Genomic DNA, 16,343 nt, shown 5'->3' on the forward strand with positions numbered 1-16,343 from the left:
TTAAAAAGAAAAAAAAAGAGAGAAAGAGAAAGAAAAAGAAAAAATCTAATGCGACATAGCTGCATAGAGACACTTAACACGCCTTAAAGCACACTGGCCACTCACACAGCCTTCATTTCATGGGTACCTGTGGGTTACCTGTCACATCGCAGGGAGCACACCCGAGGGCTCATTCCTCCCTCCTCCCTGGCACGTCATTCTGTGGCTTCTCCTTTTACTTTGTTTCTGGTGCCATCTACAGCTTGTGATCATCTTGCTGCAATTTGGGTTGAGGCCAGACTATGGTATCTGAAGTGATATTTCATTCTGACCTTCAAGAATCTTTTCTCTCCTGCCACTTGGGAAAAAAAGCAGCCACCTTCCAGGATGGTTCTTTTAAGGGTGGCATTTAGCGTGGCTTGTCTCCACTGTCACCAAGCCTACTCAGGAATTCAGGACCCAGATCACATGATTCATCAAGGACGTGCTTATTCTGTTAGAAACCTGGCAGTTCTACTTGGCTTAAGAAGTCTGCTGCAAAGGTGCCTCCAACAACATAGCCCCTGTGTCCCAAGAATATAAGGATGTTTGCAGTGTTGCAGGGTGGGTGCTCTGAAAAAGTGATGGCTCTCCTGGTGGGAACTTCACGATAAAATGTCCCATCCTGTCTGGAGAATAGCAGCCTTTGGGCTCCAGCTCGCTCTCATCATCCCTCCCCAAACTCATTGTGGTGGTTGCGAGACCTTAGCCTGGTCCTAGTTATGAAGAATATATAACTCTTGGGACGCCTGGGTGGCTCTGTCGGTTAAGCAACTACCTTTGGCTCAGGTCATGATCCTGGAGTCCTGGGATCAAGGCCCACATTAAGCTCCCTGCTCGGTGCGGAGCCTGCTTCTCCCTCTCCCTCTGTCTGCTGCTGTGCACTAGTCTCTCTCTTTCTCTCTCTCTGACAAATAAAACCTTTTAACTGTTTATTTTTCTATCAAATTTGGATGCTATTAAAATAAATTGTGTATTTACTAAATTACACAAAAGCTAAGATATAGTTTTGATCATCAGAAGTGATATTGCCTAGTGTATATAAAGAGGATGTCTCTAGTATTCAAGTTCCCTAAGAATGCATTTTATATATATATACTGGTCAGCCACATGTCTTTTCCTGTTTCCTATAACAGATAATCATTCAAAACCAATGGAAATAGATGGGGACGTTGAGATTCCACCCAACAAAGCCACAGTCCTTCGGGGCCATGAGTCTGAGGTGTTCATTTGTGCCTGGAACCCTGTCAGTGATCTCCTAGCTTCAGGGTAAGGATGCCAGGCCGGGGGTGCCGCAGGGTCTGGGGGACCTGAGATGCTCACTCCTTTCTGGAATCGCGCCTCATGGAACACGTGCTCTCCTCTCATCTGTGTGCAGTCCAAGACCTTGGGCTGTCCGTCTGCCCTCCTTCCCAGGTTGTAAGGAAGTCCTCACTCCACCCTGTTCCCACTAGGGCGGGAAGCAATCTGAAGTCACTGAGGGGCACCTGGCTGGCTCAGTCCGTAGAGCACAAGACTCTTGATCTCAAGGTTGTGAGATCGAGCCCCAGGTTGGGTGTGGAGCCTATGTAGAAAACGTAAACCAATAAAATTACATTATTAAGAACAACAAAAGTGGTGAAGAGAAAAACATGGTGAACGGGATTAGGAAGACACAGGGCCACGGGCCAGAGATGCCCCATGTAGGCAGCCCGAAAGTCTGATGGGCTGTTTGCTCTTGAACCGGAAGCTGAGTGCTTGTGCATTTTCATTCCACAGATCCGGAGACTCGACAGCAAGGATATGGAACCTTAATGAAAACAGCAACGGGGGCTCCACCCAGCTCGTGTTGAGGCACTGTATACGAGAAGGGGGGCATGATGTCCCGAGTAATAAAGACGTGACCTCCCTGGACTGGAATGTAAGCATGTGCCACCCCCCAGACGCTGTAGCACCCAGGGGCCCCCCAGCGCACGGCAGGGCTCTGTGGGGGTGGGTGAGCAAACCTGGGGTGGCGGGTGGTCCTGATTGTGAGCCCCCCAGCCCGGGGCCGGTCTCACAGGCGCTCTCCGTTTCTGTGGGCTTCTGACAAGGCCGCGTTGGATGTTCAGCTAGGCGTTCAGGGTGTTCAGGGGCCCTCGGTTTCCCTCAGTGAGCCGGATGAGCCTGGTGGTTTCATGGGGCGTTGAGGGTGCTGTTCTGCGGGCAACACGTGCCGTGCAGCCGGGCCAGGGGATACCCCAGGCTGTTCGGGCAGTGGGCGCTACAGACATTGACAGGTGGGGGGCCCACATTTGTCTGCAATGTCTTTACACTTTCCCTGCAGCACAGACTCTTCTGTGTGTGCAGACACGTGTTGACAAGCTTCCTTAAGCCTCTCAAAGTCTCACTCTAACTGTTCGGGTTGCGGTGTGGTTACTTGTGTCACGGGGCGAGCGGTCGCGGGTGTTCCCTGGTCCCTGGTGTGTCGTTAGAACGCCCCACGTTGTCGGCTGAGAGCCGTGTGGCCTGAAGCAGCCACGTGGGCTCGACGAGTCTCCTCCCTGGGAGCCGGTCACTGGTGGGAGGAGAACATTCTGGCCCCGGGATAAGGTGAGAGGCCTGCGCTTCCGCGGCACCACCCGCCCTGAGCACTTTGTGGTGCGTGTTTCCCTGCCCCGCAGAGCGACGGGACGCTGCTGGCTACTGGTTCCTATGACGGCTTTGCAAGAATATGGACGGAAGACGGTAAGGCCTTGCCGGGCACTGTGGGGCGGGCGAGCGTGGCCTTGGGATGTGGCCGTCGGGGGCAGAAGGCTCTGTATCACACCTCTTTGTGGCTTCTCTCCGTAACAGGCAACCTGGCCAGCACGTTAGGACAGCACAAAGGCCCCATCTTCGCCTTGAAGTGGAACAAAAAGGGGAATTACATTTTGAGCGCCGGTGTAGACAAAGTGAGTATTAGCTTAAAGTAGGTCCCCCCTGCAAAAAAAAAAAAAAAAATGTCCCTTTGATCTGTAGATGCTTATTTATTTTTAATCTCTGGATATCATCCCACTTTGCTTTTGTTTTTAAGTCTGAGACTTTCTGTTTCTCCTTAGTGCAGCCAAAAAGCCAAAAAGCTTCTTTAGGTTTTGTTTTTGTGGTTTTGCTCTCACTGTTCATTTATGACACGTACTCTCTCCATATATCATGCACTTGCACAGACCTTTGTGCAGAGCTTCCCTCTCCCCCCTTTTTTGAGTTACGTCATTCAGTGATGGGAAGAGGAACTCCCCAAATTGCATGTGTCCGATGCTTGAAGGAGCAAAGCGCTGTGGGGTGCGGCGGACAGAAGCCTTTCGCCCACGGAGCAGTTTGGAAACACAAGCCAGGCTCTGTTTCCCCAGTTCGATGAACTGTCAGCTGCCGCCACCGTGGGCCATAGGCTTCTCCTTTAGCGGGAGCAAAGCGGACCTGCACACGAGGGGGCAGGCCCCGGTGGCCCACGGAGCACCCTCAGAGTAGACTTTGTGCTCGGACACGGCCGCCAGGGCCCAGTGGCTGGGAGCAGCAAGTGCATCTAGAAGCCGTGAGCGGGCAGGGAGTCAGGGGGTGTAGGCATCATTCTGGCTCTGACTTCGGGCCACTCTCTCTGGGTTTGTTTCCTCAACTGCCAAGCGCCAGGCAGCATGACCCCAGAGAACGTGCAGTGAACGGTTATGTCATTCCTACAACTCAGCAAGAATTTGAAGTCCTTGCTTTGGAAAAGAAGTATTATTAAGAAATGAAGCAGAAGGGAAACAAAAGCATGCCCTCCCACTAGTTGGTGTTTCTACAACCACAGACTGGGTCTGAGTACTGTACTGTTTGGTTTCCAAAGGGCTTCTTTACTTTTTCTCTCTTTTTTTTCTTAAGATTTTCTTTATTCATGAGAGACACGGCGGGGGCGGGGGAGGCAGAGATACACGCAGAGGGAGAAGCAGGCTCCCTGCAGGGAGCCCGATGTGGGACTCGATCCCGGGTCCCCAGGATCACCCCCTGAGCCAAAGGCAGGCGCTCAACCACTGAGCCACCCAGGCACCTCTGGGCTTTACATTTTCACACTGACATCAGGATAATTTGCAAACCTGGTTCAGTTACTGGTTTGTATCCATCCAAGTTCTAAGATGAGTGTAAAGTAGTAGCGGTGACCTGTAAACATGGTCACGGTCTTGGTCTCAAATACCTACTATCTGGCCAGTGGCAGAAAATGTGTGCTGACCTCCGTACCAGAGTGTAACCCAGTAGGTCAGTGAAGAGTTCAGTCTTTCTCTCTCTCTCTCTCTGTCTCTCACCTGTAAGCTTTCCTTTCAAACCCGGCGGCCTAGTGTCTAATGTTGGTCATCCATCCTGCTGACTGGATTATTAAAATGACGATCGCTAACCCTTACCGAGCACTTGACTTTATGTGTTGGCCTGTTCACTGCTCCCAAGAGAGGAGGTGGGCACTGCTGCTGGTGGCCCCGCTCCCCAGACCCAGCTCTCACTTGCCTAGGGACACACTGGTCCAGGGGGCAGGCCCTGGATTGCGCTTTGACCTCCACACCCCTTCTGAAAAGTTCTTTGCAACCTCACCTGCCTCCTGCCCAGGGGCTCTTTCATAGATTTCATTTCTGATTTTCAACCTTACGCTCAGTTGTGACTCTACCAGGTGATGAGCTGTACGGCCAGTGAAAATGCACATTTGGAATCCGATTAGTCTTGGCGTCCTACGCTCTCTGCCATTGTTAATCAACCGTGGCATGAATAATGGTCGTGTTCTCAAAAGTGATACCGGGGAGAAAGGTCATTGACAGCGATGCTGGTGTTCGCCTTCCCTGCATGCGTAACCTGAAAGTGGTGGCAGGAGGATAGAGCACATCCTTAAAAGCTTTCGTGCAATTAATTTTTAGTTTTGTCTCTTGTATATTTAACTGAGATGTCAGTTAAGTGATATGATTACTCATGTAGCATGGGACACTGTATCAGGGAAAAGTACTGGGAGTTTATGTATTTTCTGCAGTGCTACATTTATTTGAGTGGCTATGTTAAGAAAAGAGTGACCCGGTGGCACAGCGGTTTAGTGCCGCCTACAGCCTGGGGTGTGATCCTGGAGAGCCGGGATAGAGTCCCATGTCGGGTTCCTTGCATGGAGCCTGCTTCTCCCTCCGCCTGTGTCTCTGCACGCCCTCCCCCCACATAAATAAGTAAGTAAGTAAATAATAGATTAATTAATTAATTTAAACAAAAAAGAAAAGAGTGACACTCCACCAAACAAAGACAGTTGGCCTAGAGGCACCTGGCTGGCTCAGTCAGTGGAGCATGCGACTCTTGATCTCGGGGTTGTGAGTTCGAGCCCTACGTTGGGTGTAGAGATTACTTAAAAGTAAAATCTTAAAACAAAACAAAAGTTCATCTGTCTGTGCTGGTCCCAGACTCAGAGACCCAAGTTTCAAAGATACTTGGTGCTCTGAAAATTTCTTCTGCAGTTAATGCAAAATATAAGCAGTTTTCTTAAAGCAAAATCTTAAATGCTTTGGACAGGGAGGTGGAAAAGTTTCAATTAAGGTGAAAGTTCCAGTTGATTAGGACTTAATTCCCGTGGCGTTCATCGAGCTGCCTCCGCTTGCTTCCCTGAGTGTCTTCCTGATATTAGTAAGTTCCTAAGGATTCAGGACTTACTTTGCCAGTTCTCCGCCAAGGTGGAGAGAATTTTGTCCTCCCTATTTGTAGACTCGTGAATTGGTGCCTGACCCCAGTGTAACACACTGCTCTGCTGTGTGCAGTGGTCGCGATTCAGGGGGTGATGGTCGGGGAGGTGTCAGAAAAGCCAGTTTCTATAGCTCTTCATTTGGGAAAGTGCCAGAAAGGTGTATCGGGGTGCTTCACTGCAGGTTTTTCAGCAGGTCTCCATGGTGGGGGTGAGGGAGAGGCCTGACCCCCCAGTCGGGGCAGTTATCCAAGGATCAGGAGCAGCTGCTGTGTCCTGGGCAATAGCCATCGGCGCACATGTAGCTGCTGAGCTCCGCAAACATAGCCATCCGGACCGTTAAGCATAAAACATGCTGGGTTCCAAAAATCTAGACAAAGACGGAATGCCAGATATCTCGTTAATGTTTACAGATCGATAATGTTGAAACACTATTTTGGCCACAGTGGAGTGAAATAAAATATATTATTAAAATTTAGTTTACCGATTTCTTTTTAAGATTTTATTTATTTGAGAAAAAGAGAGAGCATGAGCAGGGGGAGGGGCAGAGGGAGAGCAGGGAGCCCGATGTGGGACTCGATCCTAAGACCCCGAGACCACAACCTGAGCCGAAACCAAGAGTCAGGTGCTCAACCGAGCCCCAGACGTGCCCACCCCCCATTTTTCTTAACGTAGTTACAAGAAAATTAATAATGACCTTGGTGGCTCACATTCTGTCTCTTCAGTGTTGGTGTTGAAGGAAGGGGGCTGGTTCACGGTCTTTTTCTTGTACGTTAAATTTTTCTAGAGAAATCTTCCCGTGAAGAGTCACTAACTTTTTCTTTCTGTTTGCGGAGCACAGACCACAATAATTTGGGATGCCCACACAGGAGAAGCCAAACAACAGTTTCCGTTTCATTCCGGTGAGTTGCTGATTTTTCTTTTTTTCTAATTCAAAACCAGTAATTCCTAGTCCCAGGAGACGTCCCCTGAAGTAACGTGGGAGCTGGCTGGAAGGCGCGCACGCCGCGGCCCCCGAGCTCTCCCGGTCGCAGGTACAGACGCCGCGGGCCGCGCAGGACTGGCAGGTCCCCGGCGAAGCGACCCCGAGCCGGCGCTGGCGTCTCCTGTGCCCGACGGGGAGGCTGCGTGGGCTTCCCCGCGGCCACACCGTTGCCCAGCTCCCCCGGGGGCCCCCGGGACGCCACGGAGAGCTGGCCTTGGGGTGACCTCCGGGGTCCCAAAGGCCCTCCCTCGGCGGAACACTCGGGCCGCGGCGGAGCCCCCAGGCCCCGAGCCGGCGACACGCTGGCAGGGGACTGTGGGCACCGGGCCCGGGGAGGCAGACGGTCCGCGCAGGCCCCGTGGGCTCCGGCAGGCGCAGACGCCGGCCCTGTCGGCTGGGGAGCGTGGGGCCGCGGGCCCGTGGAGCTCCATGTTCCCGCTGCGACGTGCAGCCACGGCTCTGGCCCTCGGCCTGCGCCTCTGTCGCTTGGTCAGGCCACGCCACGCGGGGCAGCCCGCGGTCTGGAGATGCTGCGCTGCACCTGCTGCTTCATGCCCGTGGCGCCGTGTGGGGCCTCCTAACGTGGGCCCGGGTGACCCCCCCCCCCCCCGGGCTGTTGGAGACTCCTGGCTGCACGGGGCCGACGCCCCTCCCTCCCTCGGCAGGACGCACGTGTCCTGGCGGGCGGTGGCGGTGGTGACGCGCTGCAGCCCCGCACTGGCCCCAGGACCTTGCGCCGCTGCCCGTCTCTGGGCCCACGGAGGGGCTGCACGTGGGGGACCTGGGCCTCCGGGGAGCCGAACGGTCCACGAGGCAGGACTGTGCTCAGATGTGTGGACCCCAGGCTCCCGTCACTCCACGGTACCTCAAGGGCAAGGGGACCCCGCTGTCGCAGTTACCCTGCTGCTTCGGAGCCGGAGCCCGTGTCTCCCGTGGCTGTCCTCCTGGCTTGGGCGCCCCACCGGCACGCCTGTGGGGTGCCCGTGACTTTCGTCGTTACCGTTGCCTTCGTCGGACACCACTGATGACGTGGACGGTGCTGAACGTGTTCCAGAATGTGTGTTCTCACCGGGAAGGAGCGGGGCTCCGGACGCAGGCGGCTCGGGGTTCCAGCCTGTGTGGCGTGCGGCGGCAGAGGCCGTGTGCGTCACGCGCGAGCTCCCGTTAGGCGACTACCCGTTCCCGTCGTGGCAGCACTACCACGGCCCGGTTCCAGGACGTTTCCACCACCCCGGAGGGAAATCCCTTCTCCGTTAAGAGGCCGGTCTTCTTCCCTCGGCCTCTGGCCCCCCGGCCTCCGTGGATCTGCGTGTGTTGCCATCTGCTGGCCACTCGCGCTCCAGGCTGCGTATCGAAGCCAGTAGCCAGTGGGACTGTCCTTCCTGGTGGCTTTCCAGTGCGTTGGCATAAATGCCAGCAGCGTCCCGACCTTTGTTGTCACGGAGGAGACAGTAACAGGTTCAGAGCCCTAGGCCATCAAGCGTGCTCACCTCTGTGATTGGAGGGAATTCTGAAACCCAGCTCTGGGTTCTACTTTTCGGAGAACAATGTGCCCAAGATAAACATCAGTGAGGGTCCCCAGACACTTTCAAGAACTGATTTATGGGGCACCTGGGTGGCTCCGTCAGTTAGGTGTCTGACTCTTGGTTTTGACTCAGGTCTTCATCTCAGGGTTGTGAGGTCGAGTCCTGCATCAGGCTCTGCGTTCAGTGTGGAGTTGGCTTGTGCATTCTCTCTATCCGCCTGTCCCTCCCCCCCCAATTATAATCTTTTTAAAAAAGATTTTATTTATTTATTTATGAGAGACAGAGAAGCAGAGACACAGGCAAAGGGAGAAGCAGGCAGGAGCCTAATGCAGGACTTGATCTCAGGACCCTGGGATCATGACCTGAGCTGAAGGCAGATGCTCAACCACTGAGCTACCCAGGCATCCCAATTATAATAAATCTTTAAAAAAAATCATTCAAAAAAATAAAAATAAATCATTTATGAAGCTTTTGAGCAGAATGTAGTATTTCCCAAAGCATTTCTAACACTTTATGGAAGGGCTTTCCATCGCACCGGCCCGAGAAGACCACAGACCATGGGTTTTTTATGTACTGAGAGACCTTCTCACCTGTAATTTTGCTGCCTGCAAGGTAGACCCAAACCCCATTGCTGGTTCACTATGTTCCAGGTGTCATTTCCTCTTTTCTTTTTCTTTTTTTTTTTTCTCTTTAATGTTAAGCAGAGTGCTAGAGACGATTCAGGATGGAAAGATGAAAGAAAAGAAAATGTGCTCTTTTTCAGGGTAAAACAAAGATAAGAGTGTTTCATTTATTTATTTTAGATTTTTCTTTATTTATTCATGAGAAACACTGAGAGAAAGGAGACACAGGCAGAGGGAGAAGAAGCTCCCTGCGGGGAGCCCGATGCGGGACTCGATCCCAGGACCCTGGGATCACGCCCTGAGCCAGAGGCATAGATGCTCAACCCCTGAGCCACCCAGGCACCCCGAAGATAGAATTTTTAAGGAGGACCCTTCCGTAGCATTCAGAGACTCCTCATTTGATGGGCTGATCTGAGAACTTGCTTTGCCTTCGTAGGCTTCCCCGTGAACGCTGGTAGGGCCACCGTCCGTGACCATCAGCAGGAAGCACGAGCTCAGAGCCTAACCATGCGATACCACTCAGCAGTAACAAGGACACATTATCAATAAATTATAGGTGACACATAACAGCTTGATAGATTTCTACTGAGTGAAATGAGCCAGTCTCCAAAGGTCACCTGCTGTATGATTCCATTTATATATAACATCCTTGAGATGGTGAATGTTTAGAATCGGAGAACCCATGGGTGGACCGGAGTTTAGGGGTGGTGCCGGGAGGGCTTGGTGTGACTATGAAGTGACATGAGGCAACTCTCGGACGATGGGATGGTTCTGGACCGTGACTGGGCAGGTGGTGGCACAGAGCTGCCCGTGTCATAAATGGCATAGCCCCCCACCCCAATGCTGTACCAATGTCAGCCTTCGGGTCCTGCTATTGGACTGTGGGGCCACAAAAGGCAACCACTGGGGGAGCCTGGAGGAGCAGTAATCTCTCAAAATTAAGCTTAAAAAAAGAAAAAGCAAAGCCCGGCTGCGCCTGGAGTGGCACCGATTATTGAGGCTCACGGGCCCACATGTGGGCAGGGGGTGCACGCAGGCCCCCAGAATAGCTATACCTCGTTACCTGTCGCTTAGCTACACTGTGTGATGGTGAGATCCCACGGAGCAGGGCCCTGGGGGTCCTGGTGGCAGGGGCCACTCACAGTGGGGCCAGCCGCCCAAGTACAGATGGCAGAGGTTAATTTTTACAACAGTTGCTAGGCCCCGATCGGCCTGCCAGATTGTCCCGTTTCCAAGCATATGACCTGCATGTCCTGACTGCAGCGGGTGTGGCCAGGATCCAGGACGTGGCTGGTGCGGCGTTGTCAGCAAGCAGCCGGGGGCTTCGCTCTGGCTCGTGGGGTCGCCGCCTGCCTTCTGCGCGCACGTGGAGGCGTGCCGGGAAGCGTGGGGCTTCCGAGAGCACCAGCGCTCGCCCTGCACCGCCGCCCCCCACGGCGCCCGCTCGGGCTGCACCGAGCACTCCCTGCCTTGGAGGACAGGCGCGTGGGGAGGGCTGAAGAAGGCAAGGGCCGGTGTGACCATTAGCCCTCCTGAGCCATCCGGATTCTTCTCCCAGTCCAGCCCGGACTTGTCGTGGAGACAGACACGAGACGGGGTCACGTACGGATGTGTTGATGAAACCTGCACGATCACAGCCTGGCAGGGACCCACCTCCTGGTCCTGGAAGCGAGGACGTGTCCGAGCAGGGAGGCTGGTGGTGTGGCGGGACGTCGGGGGGAGGGGGCGCTGCGGGCAGGGAAGCCCCGTCACCATGCCCCAAACCCTCCACAGAGCTCTCACGGCCACCCCGCCCTGGGCCGGCCCAGGGGGCAGTGAGGGTGTGCGTGACGCGTGCCGAGCCCCGGGCCCAGTCTGTCCCCACGGGGATAAGTACCGTCCAGTTGCCGGGATGGTTAAGGTGCTGCAGGAAGATTTTTCTTTTTTTTTTTTTTTTTAAACAAGGTGTCTGTGCTCGCTTCGGCAGCACATATACTAAACAAGGTGTCTTGAACACAGGCCATGAGACCTTTTTCATTTCCTTTTCTGTCCTCCCCATCTAAAACAAACCAGCCCGCCACAGTGACACTTCTGGAAGCAGCAAGGTGCACGAGGTGGCAGGCAGCGCGAGTTGTCACCCGGCCTCTCTCACCGTGTCGGGGGAGCGGGGACTCGCGGGCCGGGGGCACGCCAGCCCCCGCGGGGTCCCTCGTTCCCCGCGTGGAAGCTGAGGTTGTAAGGGCAGTGAGGATGAGGCTGCCTCCGCCCTGGGACCACTTGTGTCGGGTTTCTAGATAAGGCTTCTCGACGATGCTCGTCGTCGTTTGAAGTCAGCCGAGCTCCGTGCCCGTAGTAACCGCGGTGTGCCCCGTCTTCCCTGCCCGGCAGCCCCCGCTCTCGATGTCGACTGGCAAAACAACACTACCTTCGCCTCCTGTAGCACGGACATGTGCATTCACGTCTGCAGACTCGGCTGTGACCGCCCTGTCAAAACCTTCCAAGGACACACAGTACGTATGAGTGCGGAGCTGGGGCCCCGGGCCCCGACGAGGTGCTCGGGGCATCTCGGTGGTGGGTGAGCCGGGTGCAGGCAGTCGTGGCGGGTTGCGGAAGCAGGGAGCGAAAGGGCCTTGTGGGGCAGGTGTTCGCTGCACCCTTGGGGAGTCCCCATGTGTCCAGCTGGGGCCACCCCAGCTCCGCGCTCCTGGGCCCTAGGAGGCGTGCCCCTGGGTCGTCCTCTGCGAGCCCTCAGCCCCCCTGGCTGCCCCGCGCTGCTCAGCCTGGCCCTGGGCACCCAGTTCTCCGGGCTCCTGGGCCCAATGTCCTGCACCCCCTCATCTCTAGGCGAACCCCCAGGCCTCCCGTAGCTCGCCCCAAGCCTGCTCCTGGGCCACCTGGGCCTCCTTCCTCTCCTTTCTTCCAGCCTGCACTCTGTCAATACTGCGTGGAACACAGGGGTGGCCTTGTCACCTTCTCCACTTCACAGTGTCCAAAACTCTGTGTCCTTAACCAGTAGCAGGAACGTAAAATTCATCATCCAAACCGGAGCACTTAGGAGTGGGAAATTAATTGGGGAATTAGTTGTGAGTGTGGAAGGAGCTCATCATTAGGCACGTGTGGGACCCTCGGGGGCAAATGGGCTGTAGCGAAGCTGCTGGAAAGCCACGAGAGCCACGGCCTCGCCCCCACATTCCTCCCCACTCGCCAAGCCCAGCGTCCCGTCCGCCACCTGCACACGTAGGCGCGGTGAGCTCCTTTCCAAACGCACGTCCCTTGGGGTGCGTTGGCCCTCCCCACCCAGGACCAGCGTCAGGGTCACCCAGTCCCCAGAACGGGGCGGGGGGGGGCTGTTTGCAGCCTCATTCCTGTCTGCCCCCCAGCGCTCCCTGCGCCTGCACTGCAGCATTTTTTTGGCCGGCCACGTGCTCTGGATTTCGGGCCCCTCGCCCCCCTCGAGGTGTATTGCCCACCGTTGCACTTGTACTTCGGTGTTGATGTGTGTGTGTCCTTGTGCCTCTGGATCCCGGCCTCAACCGGGATTAAACCCTCTTGCACATCAGAGGTCTTAAATCTTTGCCTTGTCCCCCACCTGCTCCCACCTCTCCCACCTGCACCCACCTGCACCCCTCCCCCCCCCCCCCCCCCCCCCCGCGTGAAAGGGGATGCTCCTACCTATGCATTCAGACAGGAAGTAGCCATCGTGTGAAAAGTATGCGGGAGAACGACGTTCAAAGGCAGTTTTTAAATGACCGCGGTCTTCTGGTTTTGCACTGCCCTTATTAATTAATTAATTCTACGTAAATTCCCTGGACTCCCTTCCTAGTAGGGATTTCTCTTTTCTCAGGGAAGCGTGGCTGAGGGTGCTGGTCCCATACGGGGTATGGCCGGGTATGGCCATGCGCTTACGCAGACGTGGGGGGCAGGGTAGGAGAAAGGGAGACAGGAGGCAAGTGCGGGCGGTCGGATCAGCTGCCGGCAGGCGGGCGCTTCGTGGCACCCGCGGGGCACGGCTGCCCCCTGCTGGAAGGCTGCGGTTCTGCTCACCAGCCTTTCTCTTAAACCCGTTGCTCTCTTTCAGAATGAGGTCAATGCCATCAAATGGGATCCTTCTGGAATGCTGCTAGCATCCTGCTCTGATGACATGACATTAAAGGTAAAGCCGTCTGAAAGGATGGGCGGTCTCGTCCTGGCCAGCCCCGTCCTCGTGCAGAGCTTGCATTCACTGCTCCTCTGCTGAGGATTTTGTTCCTGGCACTCTGCCTGCGCCTGGGCTTTTCCTTTTCCCCGTTACTAACGAGATGTCGCTGGCATGCAGTTAACTCCTATCTGTCTGTTGAGGCCCCTGCTGAGACTCCCTTCCCCGTGGCCTTCTGCACAGGTGCAGCCCCTAGCATGTTGCCCGGCTCTCTGTCTGGGCTTTTTCTGGCCGGCGACCTGCTGACCGGGCAGCTGCACTCCCCGCTGGGCGGCAAGCTGCCCAAGAGCTCCCGAATGAGTGATGCGAACCATTCTTGGCTGGACAAACGGCATTTGCTCACATTGTTCCTGTTATGTTCTCCAGATCTGGAGTATGAAGCAGGACACGTGTGTCCATGACCTTCAGGCTCACAGCAAAGAGATATACACCATAAAGTGGAGTCCTACCGGGCCAGCCACCAGCAACCCCAATTCCAACATCATGCTAGCAAGGTAAAGGGCAGACGGCCCACAGCCCGGGCCCGGTTCCTAAGAGCAGCCTTGCTCGCTGTGTGGCCGCGCTAGCCGGGCGGCCAGCAAGAGTTACTCGTAACCAAGGAGAACAGGACATTCTGCTAGGTTGTGTTGCAAACCTTCCAAACTAGACGCAATGATTAGCTCACTTTGAAAGCGCACACAAGACTATAGGGTGAGGCCTACGTAGAGGTAAGAATTGTTTTGACCATGAGGTGGGTAGGAAGCACTGGTTCTGTGTCCAGGCTTTGAGCACTTGGCTTTCGTGAAGGTTTCTGTTAAGACCGAGAAAGGAAACGGAGTTCGGATTGGACGCTGGGCGTGGTTACTTGGTTCAACTTGGACCAGCAGGTGGGAGAGAATGCTGAGCGAGGACCCCCCAGCTCTAGGCACACCTGACCCAGCCACTTACATAGTGAACCCCCTGTGACAGCAGCATCGAGAGGAATGGAATGGCCAGTCAGGCCAGAACTGGGGTGTCCCAGTGCTCAAGGGACCCCATTCAGGACGTGACGTCCTACTACTCTAGGTATCGTGCTTTAAAAGGAACATTCAGAAAACGAGCTGAGGAGATTCTTAGACTGAGTGCCGGGTAACTGGGGGTCTGGAAGCCACAGGCAGAAGCAAACGCGGGTGTGTGTGCTTTGCCTGGAAAAGAGGAGACTCGAGAGGGATGTTTCGTTACCAGAAACAGCCGTGCGCTACTTCTTGCCGTTTGAGAGAGCGCGGAAATATGGGCACGAGGCACCCTTTTGTAAACCGAGAGGAACCTCTTGGTTTGTGCATCGTTGTGGTGGGGTGGGCAGCCTCGCCCTGCAGTAAGGACTCGACCCAGGGCCATCTCTTAGAAAGTACCGGAAGGGATTCCTATGTCGACTAAGGGGCTAAAACCAGAAGAACACAAAGGCAAAAATTCTCTTTTATTTCAAGGAATTGTCCTAAAGCCCACTTAAATTACTGCGCTAAAGAACACAGTACAGGGATCCCTGGGTGGCGCAGCGGTTTGGCCTGCCTTTGGCCCAGGGCGCGATCCTGGAGACCGAGGATCGAATCCCACGTCGGGCTCCCGGTGCATGGAGCCTGCTTCTCCCTCTGCCTATGTCTCTGCCTCTCTCTCTCTGTGTGTGACTATCATAAATAAATAAATAAATTTAAAAAAAAAAAAAAAAAGAACACAGTACAGTTGGTTGTGATGGCCTGGACGGTGTGTCTGTGTTACACGGTACCCGTTATGAGCGTGAATTATCCTTGCGGGCAGCAGGTATAAAGGGAATGTACCTGTTGAGAGACCGAGGACAGCTGTACTTTTAAATTTGAAAATAACTCCCGTTTGCAGCTCTCCACAGTGCGATCGCGTATCTGGACGTGATCGTATTTTAATTCCTGTCGGATTGAGTCGTATTCGCTCAGTTTGCTGTTTTTCCAAATTCCTGGGACCATTTTAGTTGCTGACAGTAGATGTTATCTTTTAAATTGCGGGAGCCCTTTAGAAAATGTAGTAAATCTCCTATGAACGTGTTTATCATTCACAGCAGTAGGACATGCAGGGAGACATTAATGCGGATATCAGCTTGTTTCCCTACTAACAGCACCCGAAGGAAGGAAGGAAAGGATTTGTTTGAGAGCTGGGGCCTTGTTTCAAGGTGTCTGAGTCACATTTTGGAAAAGGCGTGCCCATTTATTGTCTCTCGAAACGTAAAAGCTTGGAAAGAAAACCTCATGATACGTGTTCCGCGTCTCAGGGAAATAGAAACCAGCGTGTTTCCTGTGCTGACCTTCTGTCTCCTGTCCTCCTAGTGCTTCGTTTGATTCTACGGTTCGACTGTGGGATGTGGAGCGGGGCGTCTGCATCCACACACTCACCAAACACCAGGAACCTGTCTACAGCGTAGCTTTTAGCCCCGACGGGAAGTATTTGGCCAGTGGCTCCTTTGACAAGTGTGTGCATATCTGGAATACTCAGGTAATGCCCCGGATTCCTGTGACCGAATCCTTTGCGAAAGTAACCCCCGCGGTGTTTAGGGTGCGCCAGGCTAGGAGCGGCGGCGGCTGCAGAATCTGTGCTCGGGGATGAGTCGCCTCAGTCGGAGCCTTGCAGCCAACCCTGCCTCCCCGGGTAGGCCCCAGGCTCGTGCCGCCTGCTCTGTGCTCCGTACAGGCTGAGGGTCTCCCCCACAGGGGACACCCCATCTTCTACTTGTCCTGAGTTCCTGGCATCCAACTTTCTACCTGCCTCATCCTTGTCGTGCGCACATGCACCTCCAGAGCTTTCCGGGAGCGCCAGCTGAGTGGGCTGCGGCCAGCCCTGGCCTCCTCTGCACCCCACCTACACCTGTAGCTCCACGGAGCAAATCAAGGAGTGCAAAGGGGCGTTGGGTTGCTGTGCTCATGACATGCACCGATGGAGTGAAAATATTGTGCTTGGGTAGCAAAGGCTGTGTCAGTAATGGATTGTCCTGTGGTCAGAACGAAAAGGAGACCATATTTGATTAAAGGTAGCCACCGTGGGGACCTCTGGCCATACCTGAGGACCACAGAAATCTGAATATAAAGAGTAGAAAAGAAGGGCGGGTAGGAGTCCTTGAAAACAGCCAGTGACCCGTTTTGTTTGATCTCAGGATGGCTCCGATGGCTTCCGTGCCCCCCTTTTATTCTGACCTACCTTCTCCATTCCCTTTAGCCCAGTTGATGTTCGGGTGGGTTCGCGTGCCCAAGTCCATGTCCCCCTTGTGGCAGGGTGGGTGGCGGATGAGCCGCGTTAGCTGGTGTAGGGGTGCAGGAATCACCGCGACCTCAGGCTTCCTGGGGCTGCCTCCCATAAACCACACGCTCTC

General features: G+C 54.6%; 1 protein-coding gene across 4 annotated transcripts in view; it reads left to right on the forward strand.

Annotated features, from left to right (window-relative positions):
- Positions 1 to 16,343, forward strand: part of TBL1X (transducin beta like 1 X-linked) — a 212,465-nt gene that overhangs the window by 190,314 nt on the left and 5,808 nt on the right. For all 4 annotated transcript variants that reach the window (XM_025436253.3, XM_025436237.3, XM_049107708.1 and 1 more), the window contains 9 exons: positions 1,155 to 1,287; positions 1,777 to 1,918; positions 2,661 to 2,724; positions 2,833 to 2,930; positions 6,528 to 6,588; positions 11,188 to 11,309; positions 12,878 to 12,952; positions 13,361 to 13,488; positions 15,307 to 15,472. In XM_025436253.3, coding sequence (XP_025292038.1) covers positions 1,155 to 1,287; positions 1,777 to 1,918; positions 2,661 to 2,724; positions 2,833 to 2,930; positions 6,528 to 6,588; positions 11,188 to 11,309; positions 12,878 to 12,952; positions 13,361 to 13,488; positions 15,307 to 15,472 — 989 coding nt within the window. The remainder of the gene's footprint in view (positions 1 to 1,154; positions 1,288 to 1,776; positions 1,919 to 2,660; positions 2,725 to 2,832; positions 2,931 to 6,527; positions 6,589 to 11,187; positions 11,310 to 12,877; positions 12,953 to 13,360; positions 13,489 to 15,306; positions 15,473 to 16,343) is intronic.

The sequence above is a fragment of the Canis lupus genome, chromosome X, assembly GCF_003254725.2.
Source record: "Canis lupus dingo isolate Sandy chromosome X, ASM325472v2, whole genome shotgun sequence".
Taxonomy (NCBI): domain Eukaryota; kingdom Metazoa; phylum Chordata; class Mammalia; order Carnivora; family Canidae; genus Canis; species Canis lupus.